Consider the following 22768-nt stretch of genomic DNA (forward strand, 5'->3'; position numbering starts at 1 on the left):
AACAGCATGGATCAAAGAGCTGATGGTGAAGCCCCTCACGTGGCAGTTAATAATTCAGCAACCTGCGGGGTCAGCAAATGAGATTTACACTGACAGTGAAGGGGGACTGTGAGGGGCCAGGGAGAAGAATGAGCTTTTTTCCTGATAGGATAGCTGCAGGATATGTATATTTATATAATCAGGTTTAATGCATTTCCATTTGAGATAGTGCAGAATCACATGGCAGATAGATGAAAGGTAGAAATTTGAAGAACTGAGTCATGCAACAATTTTCAGCTGAGAAAGATTCTCTAAGTACCAAACAGATAAATTCATTCTGATCATCAGTCTCAAGCTTTTCATACGCCACAGGCTTTTTCTTATCTTCCTACCTGTCTTGACAAAAGTGAAGCTGAAAGTGGATTTGCATAATAGAGGAGAACTTCTTACATTTTTAGCCTTTCACCACCTTCATATTTTATCTGGTTGGCTGCTTTAAAAGACTCCATTTGACTCAAAGGAGTGATGTGTCAGAGATTTGGCCTGCTGAATTTACTCGTGCTGCCTTTTTTCTGAAATGTACAAAGTATTCCAGCTTGCATACACGTGTGTGCGCGCGCACACACACACACAGATTTTTGTACCTCTCTCTTTGAAAGGAACCCTGATGAGTTCTTATCACCTTGACCATAAACATCAGCCCAATCTCTACTTCAACCTTGACTTTAACCGTAACCTATCTGAGCAGTAAAACCAGCTCCTATACTGAAAGGAGGAGAATGGATTTGGGAATATGTGGTTCAACATATCACAGCCTGCTCATGGACCAGTTTGACCGGTGATGACACTGGTAGCTAAGGGTGTGATATTGTCTGATTTCAAACATGATAGGCACCACCGGGAGCATGTACAGACTTGTAAGTGTTAATGTAGGGCTCACCCTTGTATCTAGCTGGCTCCAACATAGGAAAAGCACACATAAACAAATAAATCAAGGTTTGTTACGTGTTACATTGTTCCTGATAACTCAGGGGATTTAAAGCACTTAAGCAGTGCAAATAAAGACAAACACACAAAGTTAAGATAGAAAAAGGAAGTGAAAATACAAATATAAACACGCAAACACCTTTGCTTACTACGCAAGACTGCTAGATTTTCCATTTTAACAAGTTTGCTCCATCCAGTCTGGTCTGTCCTCATGGGCCTTTGGATGCAGTGCACCATGGGAGCTGTGACTTCCTACTGGGACACTGATTAGACCTTATTAGCACTCCCTGGTTGTTCACTCCTGGGAGTTAAGAGCACACAGGAGCATATGCAGGCACAGGTGCATGATTCATACACATACACACACACACACACACAAACACACACACACACCACATGCACAGAGGCCCATGGAGAGCAGAAATGGTAATATATGTAACAGCGACACCACACATGTGCCCACTCAACAGACAGAAACACACTGTTCTCTTTCAGTTCCTCCCAAGGGATGTTCAGTTCAGTCAAAGCAAAGTATTTCCTGTATGTGTGTGTGTGTGTGTGTGTGTGTGTGTGTGTGTAGAGGGATCATCTGATAGCTATAAATGATAGCAAGTACAAAAAGATTTACTGGAGATGAAGGGAAGACTAGAGGGAAGGAAAGCAGGAAGACATTGTAAAATAAGCAATCAAAATCTTTTTTTTTTTTAAGCTGCAAACAGACTAGACAAGAGCAGAGCAGTTACCATTCAGGCTTTGTAAAAAAATTCATCTTGATAATCCAGGGCAGTAGAGGAAATAATCAGTTAAGTTTGATGCATCAAGCTATGGTAACATAAAAGTATGCAGTTACACAACAGATACATTAACAGATGTTAATAACCAAAATAACAGTCTGCTGAGCAGCAGCAGCCCAAGGGCAACAGGAGCTATTCCTGTTCTCTCTGCATGATTCCTCGCAACTAGTTTCAGCCAAGGTCTAGTGGGGAGAAAAATGGGCAAAAAGCCATTCAGGGTACAGAAAAATAGGTGAAAGGTCGAGATGGCAAAAATTTGAGAGAGAGGAGAAAGGAAGGAAGACCAGTATCTGGACTAAAGTGGAACGCCCTGTAGTAACCCTGCCTGAGAACAAAACCCAGAGCTTAGGAGAAGTGAGCTGTGTGTGTGCATGTGTGTGTGTGTGTGTGTGTGTGTGTGTGTGTGTGTGTGTGTGTGTGCGCGCAACCACACAGCTGACTCAGGCCAGTTTCAGAAATGGTTTTGACCTTTTTGGAATGCAGCGAAAGTACAAAAAGTTCTCAGAGAATGCAGAGAAGACAGTGTGTGTCTGTGTTTGTGAACTATTCAAATATATCATTTGATTTGGAAACAATCCTTTAATTAAGTGATGTATATTTATGAGCTCAGTTGAGTCAGTGAGTCCACTAATCCTTGGTATATTACATGTTGTTGTTATCACTGAGCATTAAATCATGGAGCTCTTGCTCTGGGGGTTTCCACTTGATATCATTTCTGTAATGTTAAGGAATTTTAAGAGGGATACTGAGGACAAGGAAAATCTGGGAATTTGGTAGATTTTTTTGTCAGAATAGTGAGGAAAGTTTATAGTCACCTTATAGGATGTATTTTATGACTTGTTTCATATGATCATTGCATGAGAAAGTGGTTTGCAGCCCCACTTTATTGTGGAAAATAAATTAGATTTTACTGTATATCACGCTGGGAACACAGCTGTAAATCCTGGTATCAATATCAACCAGCAAATAAAAACTTCTTTTTTCAGAAGCGTCTTATGTCTTACACTTGGTTGAGTCAATGCTTCTGTTTTTTTATAGGTTTCAAGCTGAAGGACTTTTTGCGAGATGATGAGACCCTTTCCCACTTCCTTCACCACAATGCCTCACTTCCTCGTCACGCGCTGAAGCAGATCGTGGAGGCTGACGTCAATCTGGAAAAGGTAGAGTATCATGCTTGTAGTCCCTCAGAACCAAAGCAAACAGTACAGTATTGTTTTGTGTGTGAAGTTGTTTTCTGTGTTCTTTTCAAGTATGAGATAATCACACTTCCCTGGCCACAGTGCTTGTGCATGAATCCAATGACCTTGGCTTGACAGTATCTGTTGGGCCATAGGACTCTGCTGTGGCACAGCTAAGCCCTTAATACCCAGCAGAAAAATCACTGTGGGTGGGGGATATAGAGGCTGTCGGGCATCAAAAGCCCCCGTCTGCCTCTTCCTTATGTTTTTTTTCCCCACAAGAAGAAAAAAATCAAGTTCTTCTTCTTGTTATATCTTTGTTATCTCCTCTGCTCTTTTTCTCTTTTCTTTTTCTTCTTTTCATGATGACGTGATGATCCCCCCCACCCCCAATGTCACACACATACATTGACTGATTCAGCTACCCACCTCAACAACAGCTCCCAACCCAGCCCACCACATCATCCCTGCTTTACAATTGGATGGCTGGTGTCACATGCCCGCCTCTCCTCCCTTTCCCCCTGCCCCCATTTCTCCTCACGTGCAGACACAGAGGCTCAAAGACAAATTCACATTACACCATCTGATTCTGTTCTACCCATCAGTCTCTCCCAGACATCTATTGATCAGAGAGGATGACTATCCATTAGTCCAGGAAGGATGTTCTGAACATTATTTAAGGATAGGGGTGAAAATTAAAGGAAGCTTGTATGGAATAACAGCAGTGAGATACATGAAAGCAAAGATATCTAAAGGGAAAAATATGTTTGGGGTTCTCTGGGATGATTAGTATGATTCCCAATCCTCCAAACTCACTGCTGTAAGCCCTGATGTTTTTCCCAATGAAAAGATTATCACAGTGTGTGTGTGTTTGTGTGTGTGTGTGTGTGTGTTTACAATTTGTAGTCTGACGGACATGATGGCATAACACAGACTGGTCAAGGACATTTAGATGATAAGTCAGTGTGCTCCCTGCTCGCTCTTCGTCTTTGTCTCTCACTCACACTCACACACACACACACACACACACACACACACACACACACACACACACACACACACACACACACACACTCAGGCATATACGACCATCTCGACTCTTTTAGAGAGAACAGAGCCTCTGTCCAGGGACATAGGATACAGCATTCTGTTACTTTGCTTGCATGTGCGCAGCTGTGCTTCCTCTTCAGTGTCTTTAACCCTATGAAAAATGAGAGGGGAGAAGTTTTATTTTAAATGACAAAGATGATTCTCTGCAAGTAGAGTTTTATTTTTATTACGTGTTTCGTCAAAAAGCTTTCCAGAAGATGTCCTTGGCTAGCCCCAGCCCATTCGACATTCATAACATTTCTCTCCCTCGGCAATATCTTTCCGTGAACATCATTGTTTTGTTCTCATGGTCAGGATGTTTCTAAGCTGAGACATGACAATTTTTACAGAGTCAAGAACCCCCAGCAAGGGACCTCTGTGATGAAACAGTGTTACTCACCACACACTGATGCAATGTTACTTGCGAAGGCAAAGTGAGCAAGTGTTTCTTAGAAGAGAAATAGAAATAATTTACTGGACCATCTATAAACGTTTATTGGCAGGACCACTGTTCTGTTGTTGTATGTTTCAAAGTCAAACAATGAGATCAGTCCCTTTATTGACCCCAACCAATCAAACTGGATATTTTTCTCTCGTCTATCCTCTCATGGCATGTAGTACACATGTGTTTTCATATTTCTCCAATTTTTCTGATCCACTGTCTTTGTTCTCTGTGCAGGTGCTGACTAAAGGTTTCGGTTTCCATCTGAGAGACCTCTGTAACACCACACCCCTGGAGGAGTTTGTTCACATTGCCGACCGCAACGTCTCCCAACTGACTCAAGAAATTATCTGCAAGTCCTCTAGTGATTGGCTAAACAAGGCGCAAAGCCACTTCCTGTCCAATTTGGATTTCCTCAAACCGATTTGGGTAAGTTTATCCATTGAGTCAAACACATCAACCAGTTGTAGTTTTAACATCCCGATCAAAAATAATAATCAAATACTCTTAACAACATGGATCCTTTTTTCATAGTTTTGGCCCTGCACCTTGTTGGTGATGACACAACGTCAAACCTGAGAACATCGATTTATCATTCTGTTGGCCCCCCAGTCAGTCAGGTCGACCATTCAGTTTCACAATTTTACTGACATGTTTCACCAGGACTCTGTATCTTGTCCTCTTGGCCAGGAAGACACACTCTTCCCGTTTTCACTGTAACAAACATTATAACATCACTGACCTGTGTTACTTCACTGCTAGACAGTTTTGTGACCTCCAACATAAGCAAGATGAGTTTGTGTCACCATAGATATTCCCATAAATGCAGTATTCTGCAGTCAACAGGGGCTCATACTATATTGTTTTTAAAATAACAGATTTTCTCTTCTGTTTTATAAGAAGAATCGCTGAGAGGTTTTGCTATTTTTTTTACTTTTTAACAACTTGAGTGTTTACAGAATATGGGACATCATGGACAAGTGCACACACAGATAAAAATGCACATACACATCTACATGGTGGATGGCTTCCTCTTCACTTCAGAGACTTGTTGTAACTGTCTTTGGAGGTCATTTTACTGTGACTGCTAAATGGGAGCCATTGACAGTGAGACTAATGTTATGTGACATGAGGAATCACTGTTTGTATAGGTCTGGCATTAAATCGCCAATCAAAGCCGGACTTCCTTTTATTCACCCATTTGAAGTAAATCCCTGATCCCTTGTCTTTTCTGCTTACTATGAAACTTTCCCTTGTTTTCTTCTACTCATTTTCCCTCCCTCTCATCGCCTCTGTTCCGTCAGCGTCACCTCTCCTCCAACTTATCTTCCTGAACAGCCTGCCCCCTTCCCATAAAACCCGTGACAATAATGTGAGTCACGATGGTAAAGGATGGCAAAAGGTGAAACAAACATTGTGTGCTGTAGTTCTGATTATAGAGGAAGAAACAGACAAATGAAGAAAAACAGAGTGTGTCTTTAAGTAAAAATTGAGTCAGCAACGCTCTGTAACCCAGAGCCTTGCTGTGCTTGCTGCGCTGTTAAAGAGATTAGAAAAGCTGCCTTTAAGTCTCTTGATATGAGAATGAAATCATTGTCTTGCTCACTGTGGACCTGATTCACCCCAAAACACTTGTTCTCTATACAAAACTCTAGATTTTGAAAAACTTTGATGTATGGATGGAAATTCCTGTCTAAAAGTGACAAAATTACATTTAAAGTGAGAGCATATCTTACATAACTCAGCTTTCTCCCAAAAGTTACTCTATGGGGGTGCATGTGTGTGTAAGACAGCGAGCGATAAATAGAAAATGAGGCAGGCGAGTGAGCAAACGAGAGTGAACATACTAGAAAGCTACAGTATCTTTTTCTCTTCCTTGACGGCTGTTCTGTCTTCAGCGACACCTGTGCTTTATCGAGTGTCAGGCGTTCCAGCAGCTGACAGCATAGTGTGATAGATGAGAACACACACACACACACACACACACACACACACACACAGCAGTTTGAGTGACGGGAACACAGGGGGTCAAAGCCTGACCTGTTGTTCTTTCTCGGCTCCCCTCTTCACTCACCTTTGACCCCAATGTTTTTCGTCATCCTTCTCTCCCACTTCTCCTTTACCACAACTTTTATTTCCCTTCTCATCTTTCTTTGCCTCTGTGATGAGCCTTTTCCTTCGAAATGTCATATGTGAGAAAATATATGAAGGAAAATTTAAGAGAAGTTTCACAATTAATACTAAATGAATAAGTAGGAAGATAGCACATATGTTAATACAATATGACTACAAGATTTGTTTGTATTTTAAGAACTTTTTATGAGCACCTTGGCCTCCTTCTTCCCCTGAACATCAATTTAGTTTTATTACCTGTTTCAATTTCTTTTTACAGGATGTATTAATTATGCACACACAAAAGAAAAGTTTAAAATGCAATTTAGTAAAGGTGCCCTTTCTCTCAAACAGAAGGATGTGAAGTCCAACCCCAAAGTCGTTCAGGAAGTCTCAGCTGCAACCGATTATCTTCTGGAGAACCTGGGAGCACTGGCCGTGGAGGTAAGTACACCACACACACACGCACACACACACACACACACACACACACCGAGAACAAACCCACGCATGTTACAACAGATACAAACAGGACGACTGAAGTATTTGTTTCCAAAGTTCAGACTTCAGTAGTAATGTTTGTTGATAAAATCAATTTTTTACCGAGAATCTGCTTTCTGCAAAGTTATTTAGTTTATTTTACACACAAGTCGCTCGTAGTAATAAAGCAAACTTGCTTCAAAGCACATTCTGATAAAATAACAAAATAAGTAAATAAGGGTCCTTAAGTTCAGCAAGCTGTCGGATGTTGGTATGGGTTCTGTTTTTCAACATTCAACAATATTAATTAAGGAATTTTAGCTCTGATTTTCCTCTTTTTTGAAGCTAGATTTCACCTCACCTTAACAAACTACAGTATAAATCATAAAAGCTCTACAAAAAAGTTTCTTTCTCAAGCTTTAATAAGAAAAAAGAGGCTGTGAAATGTTCCTGTAGGTGGTGGCACGAGAGCCTTACTCAGCCAACAACCAGGTGTCTTCACTGCCTTGCATACACAACCAGTATAGGATCACATGCACGCAAACACATGCACACTCTCCCTCTCTCACTCTCTTGCACTGGCATGCTGACCTCAGCTAATGTAACCTAGTCTGAGCAGGTGGAATGTAGTAAGAAAGGAGAGAAGCAGCAGTCTGTGGTGCAAAAACACAGACGGCACAACACAACACAACACAACATGACACAGGCCCCTTTATCTCAGGCTGCTGCTGAGTTGGCTAAACACAGACCCAGCTGTATGTGTACAAGTGTGTGTGTGTGTGTGTGTGTGTGTGTGTGTGTGTGTGTGTGTGTGTGTACATTTACGGGTGTGAAAGTGCTTCCTGTCTAAACAGCTGTAAAAACGTCACCGATTTCGTCTTTTCTCTTGTGTTGTTTGTGCTTTCTCCAATATTCCACCAATTTTATTTTTTTTTAGCTCTATTGTGTGAGAGGCCAATGATTAACACACATCCAAAGTGGAAGAATATCAACCCAAAAAAATCTTGCATAACTTCCTCCCAGGTTCCACCACCATTTTGTTTGTGTCTGAAATGCTCTTGTCGATCTTTTGTTCTCCTGTGGAGACCTTATGTTTATTTTAGGCCACTGATACTTCAGGTATGATGTAAACACACAGTGGCATGTTCACTGAAAGAGCATCTATTTAATCTGATTATTCTTTCGTGAACAGAAATCATTCCTCTTCAGGATGTATTACTTTGTTAGAAGCAGATTATATGGGTTCGCTCAGCTGGTTGGTAGACGGCTGGCAGAGTGGATAAATGCACTCATGTAACCTCTCCTCCCTAACCAGTAATCATCTGCAGCCTGTGTTTCAATCCGGGGCTTATCACTGTTGGAGGGCAAAAAGAACCACAGCGATAATGCATTTTCAAATGTCTTCTCAGTAGTCAAGAAAAACCTTATTTTAACATTTTCAGCCATGTGACGAGCCACATAAAAATTCTGCCAGTGGAGCGAATATGTAAAAATCCAACTTTGTTCAAGTTCAGTTCAAGTTTTGTTGCACTTACATTGTATATAAAGCAATTGCAGATTGTCCTCACTGCTCTCACAAAGATCCTTACAAAAACTTACATTATCTTCATCATCAGAATGAAGTAACCTGTGAACAATAGAATATCCTTTACTTATTCCTTATTCATAGCTGATCAATCTTGTCAAGCAGCCATCCACGTTCTTGATTTACAGTCATTAAATCCTATTTAGTTGCTGTACACTCTTTAACCCTTTTCTCTGTTTGTAAGTGGATTACTTTGTTTAGCTCTGGAGGCTGGCAGTACACCGATTTGAACTCTAATAATCTGGACTCACACTCATTCCCACGCTATTACAACAACATATACTAAAGCCTGCATTATTATAGGTGGTAATAAAGGGGAAAAATGGTAATTTGTTTCCTTCCCTGACAAGCCCAGTAAACAAATACTTTTTGAATAATTAATTCTAATTTATAATCAACATGCTTCCAGGAAACATTAGTGACATTTATCGTCTTTGTATTGTTTGCAATAAGTAGCTCAAGTGGTTGCTAAGGAAAGAGGCAGGGAGGGAGTGAATAAACTGTAGTAACCTCTCTGTTTCGAAGCCTGATCACTATCATTGAGAAAACTACAACCTGATATCTAGAGGGAAACGATTAGATTCTCTAAATTTAACTGACCGTCTTCTATGGTCAGAGTACAAAGATGTTTCATTTTGACCCGATCAGGACCAAAACATTTTAATATTCTTTTTTAGGATTCCTTTTATGTAAGGCAGATGCTCATCACCAATATTTTTTTAGTCTTGTTTGTTTACAGTAGGAATCATAATTTTCAGGGCACAACCTGGTTTGGATTTAGTTAAAAATCTACAATTTCATATTAACAATTCATTTATGATTAGCTTCTGAGCTGTCCTGATCTAAATAGCTGTGTACCAGAGCGTGAATTTGAACTTTAGTAACCTCAAGCAGGCTCTGCTGCGAGGTTACTCTGGGACGATCCTCGTCTGCTGCCTGCCCGTCTGTGTGTGCGTGTGTGTGTTTCCACCTAGTCATCTAAGTTAACATGGGCATCATCCCTCGAGGGAAATGACACATAGACTCAGTCACACAAAAAGCGTTTTCAGCAAAGGCAAATGAAACCTCACCCACTTGGACCATGCACAGTCATGTTCATTTTTGGCAGACAGAGAGAGTCATTTACACACAGACAAAAAAAAACCCCTACTTTATAAGATGTGTTTGTGTGCGAGCACTTGACACCGAAACAAAGGAAATAAATGGTTTTTGAGGTTTCCGTCAGCCATCGCTCTGTTTTCGCAGCTGGTGTGAAGAGACGAGGACACATATTTACAAGTACATATGTAACACACACATGCACAGCTTTTTAACACGTTAACACACATCGACAGCCATACAGGAAAACCACTTACACAAAGACCCAGAAAGCATGTGACTGTTTGATGTGGCAGCAGGCTCATCTGCAGAGCAGCTGTGTACAGAACGTGCATCTATTATCTGAGATGCAGCAGCGCTCTCAGTCTCACTGTCTCTTTGTTGGAAAAAAGTGTTGAGTATCGTTGAGTATATGTTGACGGGCAGAATAAGAATAACATGCTGTAGACAGGTGATTTGACATTAAACTGACTTGATGGAGAAAACAGTGTTATTTGTTCTGATACAGCGATGCATGACGTGTCAGGATCTTCTGTTGATCTTCTGATCTTCTCATTTGTGTGTTAGTGCGTGCATTTGTGTTTATATGTCAGTGAGTGTGTACTCAACAGTTGTCAGTATAATAGCGCTCTGCTTGTGGAGCCTGCGGAGGTTTGCCTATTAGGAGGACGACCGAAAGTAACCTCTCTTTGTTCTCACACCTCCCTCTCCTGCCTTCTCTGCTGCAAGCTCATATGATTTTCTTTCTTTCTTTCTTTCTTTCTTTCTTTCTTTCTTTCTTTCTTTCTTTCTTTCTTTCTTTCTTTCTCTATCTATCTCTGACCTCCTAACATATTCACCTCAGAAAAAAGGTGTGATTTCCTCAGCCTTCGTCCCTCACACTTCAGCCCAAGTATAACCTCCTGCATTGCAAACTTTAGAAACAAAAGCTCCCCTCTTCTTCCACCCTTTGTTTTACTTGCATGAAAAACACAACACCCCTCCTTTGATTCCTTCCGTATCACGAGTTGGTGACATAATTATATGCGCAGTTGACCAGTTTGGAGACATTAACTGGGAACTTGTGGCGACTTGTCTCTTGACCCATAGTAACCTCCGTGTGAACCACAATGAACTCCATGCTCCCTTCAGACTGCCGTAACACAGACTTGATGGTTGATTAAGTTACTTTTTCCTGTAAGCAAGCGTAATACTACCGAAGCATATTACTTAAGAAGACTACCATTAAAGCTTTTTGCTCATCTTCAGCAAAAATACTTAAATGAAGAGTTAATGGTTTAGTTTTCATTAAAAAAATGTCACAGTCACAATTTGGCTTTTACCTTTTATTTCTCTTTTAGTCATTGCCAACAATACTGAACTATAATATGACTTTTAATAGTAGCTGAGGAGCAGCAGTACCAATACACTGTTGTAATAACAGAGCAACAGTACTACACTGCCCCCAAGCCTATAGCATTGACATTTTTTTTTAAAAGAAACACAGTCCAGAGGTAAAACTATTAACACCAGTGACAATATTTACATTCTAAGAAACTCCAAGAATATACATTGTCGTACTTGCTTTTTATGTAGGAAACTGTGTGATAACATCTAAGCAACACACCAAATTACATCTCATGTGTTATCTGATCTGTCCTCTGGACAGAAATGCAAAACCACACACACACACACACACACACGTGCACACAGGGGGGGGGGGGAGATAGGACTGGGAACATCAGTTAAATTTATCTTAGTCAGGCAGACGGCTAAGTGCTAAGTGTCTCCACCCCGCAATGCAACACTTGACTTCCATGTCTAGAATACCACTCATAGTGCAGATGATAACCTTTAATAACTTCAAACATGCAGTGTCACACAAACAGGGTGCATATAAGCTCCCCGTGTTATGAAAGATGATCGCCTTAAATGAAGATATCATTTTCACTGCTCACAGTTATTTACCGTATCTGATGCAGTTGGGAAAAATACAAAAAAAGTGCAGCTATTCATAATCCATGTACTTTAAATCACCTACAAGCTTGACAATAAGACGCCTCCGGCAGCCACTTATCCCAAAATGTCATCATTTTAACAATTCTCCATGTGTCTCCCCCTCCCTCCAGCTTTCCAATATGAAGAGTTGGAAAGATATGCGTAAGGAGATCCTGTATCTGACTGCAAATGCCACAGGCTCCCCAAACCAGATGTACCAGGCTGTGTCACGAATCGTCTGTGGACACCCCGAGGGAGGCGGCCTCAAAATCAAGTCTCTCAACTGGTATGAAGACAACAACTACAAGGCCCTCTTCGGAAACCATGGCAATGACAGCGACAGCGAACCTCTCTCCGCTTATGACAACTCTTCCAGTATGTGTCTAAAGTAACTGGAAACAAGCTTTTTTTAAAAAAATCTTGCCAGACAAGGTTCAAGATTGAGAATGCCTGTGTTTATTCTCCAGCTCCCTATTGTAACAACATGATGCGAAGCCTCGAGTCCAGCCCTATTTCCAGGATGATCTGGAGAGCTCTGAAGCCTCTGCTTATGGGGAAGATCCTGTACACCCCAGATACTCCAGCCACACAGAGAATCATCCACGAGGTACAACAACAGTCCTCTCTAATCTCTAATCCCTAACCAGAATCATAAATAAAGCCCCATTAAATGAGTCTGATTGTGTTTGTGTGTGTCGCAGGTTAATAAGACCTTCCAGGAGCTCGGCGTGCTGAGGGACCTCGGTGGAATGTGGGAGGAGATGAGGCCCAAACTTTGGAACTTCATCGAGAATAGCGAGGAAATGGACATGGTCAGGGTGAGTGTGTATGCACTGATAACACACACGAACAGACGTCATAGGGTCTCTGTGTTCTTCCTGTTTACATTAAGGGTTTAAAGAGAGTAATCTCTGCATCTCTGACTGAAGTGTAATTATGTGTCTAATGTGACCACCCAGACTACTTCAGTATAGGTCTACAAGATTTCTGACTGACCCTGAATGTCACAAAATTGGTTTGACCTATTATGGGTTCTTTGCAAGATGATAAAAGTTCTTAACAGTACCACGGTAACTGTGGAGAAAGAGGAGTCAAAGAGAAGTAATTTTTTTATATTGGCTGGTGTCTTTTGGTAAACGTAAGGTGAGAGATATACAGACAGATAATTCAGCTAAAAGGGGCAAAGTGTTTCAGTCATCCATAAAACTCAATTATTTAAAACAAATCATAGTGGAATTGTCAGAGTGGTAATAAAATGTGGGTCTGGCATCAGTCTGCAACCTCAAAGAAAAACAATATTTTTTCCTCTCTGATCACATTAAACAGGGACATGCACACAAAGTGTTGGTTGTCTTGCACACTGGACTACTTGTTCTGTCTAGTTTAATGGCTATAAAAATACAGTCACTCTACCAGAATGACCAATTTACCATCATGTTCGTAAGGAAAAAGTATCTATCAGATGGCGTGTAGTTCACAACATGGCTCTTCCTCTTTCTTTCTTTTTTCTCAACTTCCACTTTACTTATGTAAACTGCATAAGCACCACTTCCACCTAGTGGTGAAAGGTGTAACTGTAAAATAACCTCATGCCAGAGATATTTGCTGAGCGCACTGACTTTATTTTGTTGTTCAATATATTTTTGCAGGTGCCATGTGAACACCCATTTATTGGGAATAGTTTAAAACATTTAAAGCGCTCTTCAGTTTTATTTTGTTCCACTAACAGTGTGCTGTTATATACAGTATTTGATTATATGGCTGTCTCTGCTATTTTAGGCACTGTCTACCATGAAATAGTTTTCTCTGTCTGGGTTACAGGAAAATGGCGGATTGCAGAGATAATTGAGCAGAGATAATATTTTGAGAAAAACCTTGAATAGGGATCTCAGGAAATCTAATGACAGTAAAATAGGTCACAGGCATCACAAGGAGATACACAAACATACACACAGGGTGCATCAGGAAAAAAGGTCTTAAAACCAAACAAGCCTAAAGGCAGAGTGATTATTCAACAGTTATTTTTCACTGTTCTTTGACATACATTTTAAAGCAAGAGAAAGAAGGTTAATAAGGATTGTAAGGTCTTGTGACAGTAAGACTGAGCTGTTTGTAAATGTCAGTTTTTTTCTTTATCTGTATCCTATTTAACATTTTAGATTTTTATTCTTTTCTACCATGACTCTCTATAATAAACAATAAAAACCTTCCTTTTTCTTAGACCCTGCTCCAGAATAATGCCAGTGCTGCATTCTTGAACGCCCAGCTCAGTGGGACTGAGTGGCGTGTGTCAGATGTGTCGGCCTTCCTTTCCAAGGCCTCAGAGGACCAGAGATCTGCGGGATCGGCCTATACCTGGAGAGAAGTCTTTAACGAAACCGACCAGGCCATACAGACCATCTCACGCTTCATGGAGGTTAGTGCGTTAGTGCTTGATACATCATTAAACACATGACTAAGAATAGAAAATTAGTAGTCTCAAAATGTGAGCAATCAGATGTGTAAATGTATGTAATTTGTATGTCATTTTTACTGGGAAACACATAAAATTAGACCAATTTTTATTTTCATGGAAAATAATGTAGAGGGTGATATGATGTGTTTACATAACAAATTCAGTCTGTTTATTCAGACATGTGTAATTATATAACTGTGTAGCTGTCCTTGTTTTCAGTAACGCAGTAAACACATCTTTGTACGGGTTTTAAGTTGTGTCTGTAAAATACAGGTTATCCAATATCTTCCATTTAGGTCAAGATACAAAGAAAAGCTAGTGGGGAAATAGGTTAAATGCCACTTGCCCAAAAAGGTCATCGCATTACAAAATCTTTGAGTATCTTCTATTGGTTTTTAATGCACTTTGAACTGAATTTAGCTCCTGGCACAGCTATTTAAAGATTTAAAATCAAATGTTCTTTCCCCTTCCTCCCCTCATCAAATTGAATTATTGCCATGCTGAGTGTGTCACTGCTTCCTGCCTCTGCGTAGCGGGTCAGTGTGCCAGAGCCAAGCATCAGAGATAAACAACCACTCCTAGACCCCTGCGAAATGTTAATCAATGTTCATGGCATAGTGAATGGTCAATCTTGATTGAGAGGTCTACAAAGTAAACATTAAGGTTCAGTAGTAAATGTGAACTAATGGCCTTGTGATGTACCGCTAAAAAATATATAGTGATTAGATTAGCTAAATAAATAATGATGTTTTCCATTCCACAGACTGATGACTAAAACTAATGATTTTATGGGTTTGAATCCACCTCCTGACCTTAGTGACTCTTTTTAGTCTTCTTATCCCTCATGCCGTTATAGATAATGCAATAACATGGAGAAAAACAGTACTAATCATTTACAAAGACAGAATTTAAAACCTCAACTTGAGGTCAACGTCACACAAACACCAAGTAAACACCATGCCATTTCATTCCTTGACCCACTGGCCCGCTGACTGTGTCTCACCCATTGAAGAGATCATATAATGTGTGTAAAAAGACTTTCCTCACACTAAAAACTATGTCAAGGCCTTCTGCGCCTGATAAGCCTGTCATGGCTAGAGCATTAGAGATACCCATACTGTGTTTTTTTATTATGCTTTCTGAACTCATTGGCTTCTCACACAGTGTGGAGAGATGAGGTACAAGTCAGCTTATGTCAGATATGTAGAGTATATGAGAGGCTTATCTACAGGATGTCTCAACAACTGTGGTTACTTTGTGTCTACCCAATCCACATGAGTTTGTGTAATAGGTGTAGCGGTCGTATTTTTATGATCTGAGTTTAAGAGTTGATTAGTTCATTTGCATCTGTTAAGTGTCTGTCTGGTCAACTTTTAACATTTTAAGTGATAAAGAGATGCTCCAATTCAGAACAACTTCTGTCAGGAAAAGATGTTCTTACAGGTTTTTGTTTTAGATGACTCAGACCTTCAGACACAATTTAAACTTCACAACAACTCATGCAAATTCAGCTTTACTTCTTGTCAGACTCTCAGAGTAAAATATGCCTCTATTTTTTGTTCTCAGTGTGTGAACCTGGACAAACTGGAGCCAGTAGCCAATGAGGAGAGACTGGTCAACAAATCCATGGGTCTTCTGAACAACCAAAAGTTCTGGGCTGGAATCGTGTTTCCTGACATTGGCCATAGCAACAGCCCTGACTTGCCTCCTAACGTCAACTATAAGATCCGCATGGACATTGATAATGTGGAGAGGACAAACAAGATTAAAGATGGGTAAGAGGCTTTGTCCAACTAATATTTGACCTCAGCTCCTTTGCAGTTTAAGTATGTTCTTACTGATTTTCATCTTCCTTTGCAGATATTGGGACCCCGGTCCCAGGGCAGACCCCTTTGAGGACCTTCGCTACATCTGGGGTGGGTTTTCTTACCTGCAGGACGTCATCGAGCAAGGAATCATCAGAGCTGTCACAGGCACCAAGGAAAAGACGGGCATCTACATTCAGCAGATGCCCTACCCCTGCTATGTTGATGACATGTAAGTAACCTTGAAAAGTAAAAAACAAATTGCACTGTAATTTAAAAGTTACTTAACCAGTTCTGAATTTTTTTTCACAGTTTCCTGCGGGTGATGAGTCGCTCAATGCCTCTCTTCATGACCTTGGCGTGGATGTACTCAGTGGCCATCATCATAAAGGGCGTGGTTTACGAGAAGGAGGCTCGGCTCAAGGAGACCATGAGGATCATGGGACTGAACAACGGCATCCTGTGGCTTAGCTGGTTCATCAGCAGTTTAATCCCGCTCCTGATCAGCGCCGGCTTGTTGGTGATGTTACTGAAGGTTGGTGTTGCCACAGACACACACACACACATACACGTGCATACACTCTGTCATCATGCAAGAATGTCAGCAAATTGTAGAAAACAAGTGAACTCACTCAACTGATCATTGCTGATGTTTATACTCAACATTTAACTCAATAATCAAAGTTTTCCATGATCACAACACTTCATTGTCTAAAAATGTCATCAATTTGTGGAAAACAAGTGATATCATCCTGCTGTAACCAGAAAACTATTTAATTCTCTTTCTTTTCCCTTCCTCTCTTCTCAGATGGGAAACCTGCTGCCCTACAGTGACCCAGGGGTGGTGTTTCTTTTCCTGGGATCCTTCGGTGTAGTGACGATCATGCAGTGTTTCCTCATCAGCACCCTGTTCTCTCGCGCCAACTTGGCAGCTGCCTGCGGTGGCATTATATACTTCACCCTCTACCTGCCCTATGTCCTGTGTGTCGCCTGGCAAGACTACGTGGGCTTTGGAGCAAAAGTTGTAGTGGTGCGTGGAAGAAATTGAATTATATACAAGTCAATACAGACATGAATAGTCAGTATTTTGTGTTAAGTGTGAGTTTATTGAGAGTTCACCCTCATATGTACTTTCAAATTCAAATAGAGAATTAAAAAAGGTCTCTATTATTGCGTCAAATGGACCGACACGTTCCAAAAAATCATGTGCATGCTTTCTAGAATTATTATCTTTCTCTCCACTTATCTCTGGCTTCTCTGTTCTCCTCCCAGAGTCTGCTGTCTCCTGTGGCTTTTGGTTTTGGCTGTGAGTACTTTGCCCTGTTCGAGGAGCAGGGGGTCGGTATCCAGTGGTCGAACCTGCTGGCCAGCCCTCTGGAGGAAGACAGCTACAACCTGACCACCTCTATCTCCCTCATGCTGTTTGACGCCGTGCTCTACGGAATAATGACCTGGTACATCGAAGCTGTTTTCCCTGGTGAGTCATGAATAAAGTTAACGTGTGTGGTTTTTTCCTTAAATCAATGATTTACAGTTAAATTTTTTGTGGTTGTTATAGTGAACAGGACTGAAATCAAAAACATTCACTGTTCTATTACAGGTCAATACGGGATCCCCAGGCCTTGGTATTTCCCTTTCACTAGGACATACTGGTGTGGAGAAAAAGAGAACAATAACCTCTCCACCCCTCTGTCAAAGAAGGGCAACGCTGACGGTACAAATCATAATCATCAATACATTACATATTTACATATACATACTTGTCTTTCTGTTTATGTGGCTTTACAAACAGTAATTGTAATTAACATTGTAATTAAAACGTTGTTTTCCTTGACTTTATTTTATCCACAGCTGTGTGTATTGAGGAGGAGCCGGGCCACATCGAGCCAGGTGTTTACATTGAGAATCTGGTGAAGGTCTACAGCCACGGAAACAAACTGGCTGTAGACGGGCTGTCCCTGAGGTTCTATAACGGACAGATAACCTCCTTCCTCGGACACAACGGAGCTGGCAAGACCACAACAATGTAAGATAATACACAAATTACCTGCAGTACATCTAAAATACACCTTTGTCACTAATCTACTCTTTTTGAGATGGCGATTGATGGTGACTGTTGTGTCCCTGCTGCTTTTCTGATAGGTCAATCCTGACAGGACTATTTCCACCCACCTCTGGCACAGCCTACATCCTCGGCAAGGACATCCGCACTGAACTGAGCACCATCAGGCAGAATCTGGGTGTCTGTCCCCAACACAATGTACTTTTCAGCATGTAAGTATACAGTCAAGATCTCAGTATCCGAATGTCTTTATATCAAAAACTGAATTCTGTGCTCATTTGTTCCCCCTTACGTTTTGGTAATTGTGTACATTTGTGTAATTTGTTGTAAACCAGGCTGACAGTGGAGGAACACATCTGGTTTTACGCCCGTCTGAAGGGCCTGCCAGAGGAGAAGGTGAAGGCTGAGATGGAACAAATTGTGAACGATGTCGGATTGCCTCACAAACGAACGTCTCGCACAAGCACACTGTCTGGTCAGTTTTATTATTTTACTGTTTTGCTTTTTTTTTCTCCTTGTAGTGGTTTCACAAGTAATATTGAATTGAATTGAAGGGGAATTTCCATTAAGATAGTAATTAGATAGTAAAGTTTATCATTCTGACGTTTTCTTCCTGTTGTCTTTGTAGGAGGGATGCAGAGAAAGCTGTCAGTGGCCCTGGCTTTTGTTGGAGGCTCAAAGGTTGTAATCCTGGATGAACCTACTGCTGGGGTCGATCCCTATGCTCGCAGGGGCATCTGGGACCTGCTGCTTAAATACAGACAAGGTAAATACAACTGATAGTTTACTCTTGGTCATATCATAGTTATTTCGGATATACAGTATGATGTTTTTAATTCTGCTGAATGTGTTTGTTCCTCTGTCAGGCCGCACCATCATCCTGTCCACTCACCACATGGATGAGGCTGACATCCTGGGTGACCGCATTGCCATCATTTCCCACGGCAAGCTGTGCTGCGTAGGCTCCTCGCTCTTCCTGAAGACCCAACTTGGCACGGGCTACTATCTGACCCTGGTCAAGAGAGACTATGACCTGACACTTCAGTCCTGCAGGAATTCTGCCAGCACCGTCTCTTACAGCAAGAAGAACGAGAAGGTAAGAGAGACATCAAGAGGAACAGGTGTTTTTTTAAAGATGCAAGAGAAGGAGTTTACTTCCAGCGCAGAAAATTAATTTGTCTCAGCTAGTGAGAGATTCTTATCATGAATAAAGGAGATGTTTTATTGAGTCTGTCTTTCACTTAACTGTTTACTCTCTTTGCCTTTGCTTCAGGAGGACAGTGTATCACAGAGCAGTTCAGATGCTGGTCTGGGCAGCGAACCAGAAAGTGAAACCACTACCATCGGTAAGAACTGACACACTTTGGCTACTTCAAAGCTAGATACATTTATTCCTGTAAAATTAACCAACCTGTCATTCTTTCTGCTGATTTCTTCCCTACAGATGTGTCCCTTATCTCCAACGTGATATTCAAGCATGTCTCTGAGGCTCGCCTGGTTGAGGACCTTGGCCACGAGCTCACTTATGTCTTGCCCTATCAGTCAGCTAAAGACGGAGCCTTTGTAGAGCTCTTCCACGAGCTGGATGACCGACTCACCGACCTGGGAATATCCAGCTATGGAATATCTGATACCACCCTGGAGGAGGTGAGGAGCAGCGTTTACACACCCTTGTGTCTGGCCTTTTATTTTCTGCTTGATTTATTGTTTTAATGCTTCTGCCCATGTATTAATCGTATCTCTTCCAACTCTGCAGATTTTCCTGAAAGTGGCTGAGGACAGTGGAGTGGATGCTGTTGAGCTTTCAGGTGAGATTTGCACCTTTATTTGAGAATTAGTGGAATAAATCTGAGTTACCTTTAAACAAAACGGAAGATTTGAAGACCAACTAGTTTAAATGAACATGTCGATCCTCCTGTGGCTGCAGATGGAGTCGTGCCAACCAGAATTCGTCGCCATCATGCATTTGGAGACCACCAAAGCTGCCTGAAGCCCTTCACTGAGGACGACTTTGACTTTAACGACTCTGAAGGTGACCCAGGTAGAACTGCACTACCCAGCATGCAGTGCAATGATAGCATAATTTTAAATGCTATCATTGCTGTTACTCTTTGTTTGCACCAAAAATATAAATAGAAAATGAGGACAGATATGTCACATCTCAGATTTTTGATGGAGAAAAAGGGCAGTTTCTCCCTGTTTGAAGAAAAGCAGATTTATATTGCAAAACATAGACATTTGGTGCTCTGTGCCAGGAAAATTGCAATTGCAGGCATTCTATAAACTTAGAAAATCATGACACAGACTTCATTTTGCAAGTTTGCTCATGTGTACCACCATCTCTGTGTGCAGAATCCCGGGAGACCGACTGGCTCAGTGGAACAGATGGCAAAGGTTCGTACCAGGTCAAAGGCTGGAGTCTGAAGAGACAGCAGTTTGTTGCACTGCTCTGGAAACGATTCCTCTATGCTCGGCGGTCCAGGAAAGGCTTCTTTGCTCAGGTATACTGATGCTGTTTTCATACACAGATACTCTAAATAGACAAGTCGATGTGGGTCTTTCTGTTTTACATCAACACAATTTTAATGCATTTTCATGATGTTGTTTTTTCAGATTGTTCTTCCGGCGGTGTTTGTGTGTATTGCCCTGGTGTTCAGTCTGATTGTTCCTCCATTTGGAAAGTACCCAAGTCTGGCTTTGGATCCCGGCATGTATGGAGAACAGTTCACCTTCATCAGGTGAGATATTGCATTGACTTTCTTCTCACAAACTTAACTTTAAAAAAATTCTGCTCATTAACCTTAAATTCACCTCAGTCACATCACTCTGTTTTTCTGTCAAAAAAAGGAAATAAACATGTTATTTCCATCACCAAAGTGCATAACCCATTAAAGATGTAAAGGTTACCTAACTGTATTTATGTTTGCATGTTACCTAACTGATGTATTTTTAAACTCAGCGGCTTAGAGTGCTGAACTGCACTTAGCACAGTTGTACTATTGTGTAACTACTGTGAAGTAACTGTGAAACTCACACACTAGCATTATGAGAAATTGATGATAAAGCCATTTTAAATGTCAGTCTATTATTATTAGTGTTCAGCTCATTGTCTATTTACACTTCAGGACAATTCAAGAAATGCTGTTCTCTCACATTTATGGAATATCAGAATGTCTTATTAAAGGCAACTTGTTCTCTGTTGATTTGTAGTAATGACTTACCTGAGGACCCTCACACCAACAAACTACTGGGAGCTCTGACAGAAAAACCGGGATTTGGAACACGCTGCATGGATGGAGAACCCATATCGTAAGTTTGGAGAAGAAAAGTTAATACACATTTGAATAGATCACATTATGGTTGTCTACACATATGCATAAAATATAGATTTGAAATTAAATGGAAACTTATCTCTTTCTGTGCTCCAGGGACATTCCCTGTACGGCAGTTGAGGATGAGTGGTCAGTCCCGCAAGTCTCTCAAAGTTTGAAGGAGATGTTCGACAAAGGCAACTGGTCCATGGAGAATCCCTCTCCCCTGTGTGAGTGCAGCTGTGGAGGACGCAAGAGGATGCTTCCAGAGTGTCCCGCAGGTGCCGGCGGACTTCCACCACCACAGGTCAGTGACACCAAACAATTAGAAAGTCAAGACTTAAGTGTTAAATCAAGTGAAGATCATATAACCTTACAAAAAAGGCACTATCAACCTTGCTTACACACAAAAATGAAAGTAAACTGATACAATAAAAGCCAAATGTTAATGAAGTGTTTTGTGTGTTTGTGTATCCAGATGAAGATCAGTGACAAAGACACTCTTCAGAATCTGACTGGCAGAAACGTCTCGGACTATCTGGTTAAAACCTACGCTCAGATCATTGGAAAGAGGTAACAGTCATTTTACACACACTGATATTTGTGCAAGTTCATTGTTTTATAACTCATTAGATGATGTGTTAAACAGTGAATCATTTTATGTTTTTCTTCTCTTACAGCCTGAAGAACAAGATTTGGGTCAATGAGTTCAGGTAGGTTATAAGACATGATCCATCTTGAGCTGATTTGTCAATAATATTGAGCCAAGCGGCTCTCTGCTCTGTCCTGTGCTGAGATTAAAAGGGTTATTCTCCATGCAGATACGGTGGATTCTCGTTGGGCGCCAGGGGTTCTCAGCTTCTGTCCCACACGGATGAAATCGATGATGCGATAGCTGAGCTGAGGAGACGCTTCCGTCTCGAGAGAGTAAGAGATGTCATTACATTATTATTTTACTGCGCCAATACACAAGAAAAGCTCAATAATGTGGTTGGTTTTACTACTTTGGTTTCAATTAGTGCTGTACACAGTGACTCATTTTAACTTCTTTATAATTTGAGCTGTAGTGGAACTAAACATGTATTATTGCAGGTTCGAACAGTGTCAGTTTACCCAGTTTACATGTGCTAATGTAGATTCTCTCCCTCCCCTATCCTCTTTCTCTCTCTCTGCCTTACCACCCTCCAGGGAACTGCAGCCGATCGTTTCTTTCACAGTCTCTCCAGTTTTATCCAAGGATTGGACACCAAGAATAACGTCAAGGTTAGCACACCCACACGCAAACACACCGGTTATACAACAGCACGTGGCACTGTAGGTCGCCGTCGAGCTTTCCTCACCAAATTCTCAAGCAATGCAGCTGTTATACCCATGTGGACACGCTTCACTCATTTGATTAATATTGTCTAATTTG

At 41.1% G+C, this 22768-nt stretch overlaps 1 protein-coding gene across 3 annotated transcripts in view; it reads left to right on the plus strand.

Annotated features, from left to right (window-relative positions):
• Positions 1-22768, plus strand: part of LOC141000002 (phospholipid-transporting ATPase ABCA1-like) — a 39507-nt gene that overhangs the window by 9730 nt on the left and 7009 nt on the right. For 2 of the 3 annotated variants that reach the window (XM_073470618.1, XM_073470625.1), the window contains exons 6-35: positions 2799-2920; positions 4707-4898; positions 6936-7025; positions 11853-12096; positions 12189-12328; positions 12423-12539; positions 13943-14137; positions 15743-15951; positions 16037-16213; positions 16294-16516; positions 16790-17011; positions 17254-17458; positions 17582-17695; positions 17833-18007; positions 18124-18255; positions 18379-18518; positions 18672-18809; positions 18910-19139; positions 19317-19389; positions 19488-19690; positions 19800-19851; positions 19971-20084; positions 20396-20544; positions 20657-20781; positions 21254-21352; positions 21472-21661; positions 21833-21927; positions 22035-22067; positions 22176-22281; positions 22543-22617. In XM_073470618.1, the coding sequence (XP_073326719.1) occupies positions 2799-2920; positions 4707-4898; positions 6936-7025; positions 11853-12096; positions 12189-12328; positions 12423-12539; positions 13943-14137; positions 15743-15951; positions 16037-16213; positions 16294-16516; positions 16790-17011; positions 17254-17458; positions 17582-17695; positions 17833-18007; positions 18124-18255; positions 18379-18518; positions 18672-18809; positions 18910-19139; positions 19317-19389; positions 19488-19690; positions 19800-19851; positions 19971-20084; positions 20396-20544; positions 20657-20781; positions 21254-21352; positions 21472-21661; positions 21833-21927; positions 22035-22067; positions 22176-22281; positions 22543-22617 (4379 nt within the window). The remainder of the gene's footprint in view (positions 1-2798; positions 2921-4706; positions 4899-6935; positions 7026-11852; positions 12097-12188; positions 12329-12422; positions 12540-13942; positions 14138-15742; positions 15952-16036; positions 16214-16293; positions 16517-16789; positions 17012-17253; positions 17459-17581; positions 17696-17832; positions 18008-18123; positions 18256-18378; positions 18519-18671; positions 18810-18909; positions 19140-19316; positions 19390-19487; positions 19691-19799; positions 19852-19970; positions 20085-20395; positions 20545-20656; positions 20782-21253; positions 21353-21471; positions 21662-21832; positions 21928-22034; positions 22068-22175; positions 22282-22542; positions 22618-22768) is intronic. The other variant, XM_073470634.1, reaches the window with a different exon arrangement.

The sequence above is a fragment of the Pagrus major genome, chromosome 1 (genome assembly GCF_040436345.1).
Source record: "Pagrus major chromosome 1, Pma_NU_1.0".
NCBI lineage: Eukaryota > Metazoa > Chordata > Actinopteri > Spariformes > Sparidae > Pagrus > Pagrus major.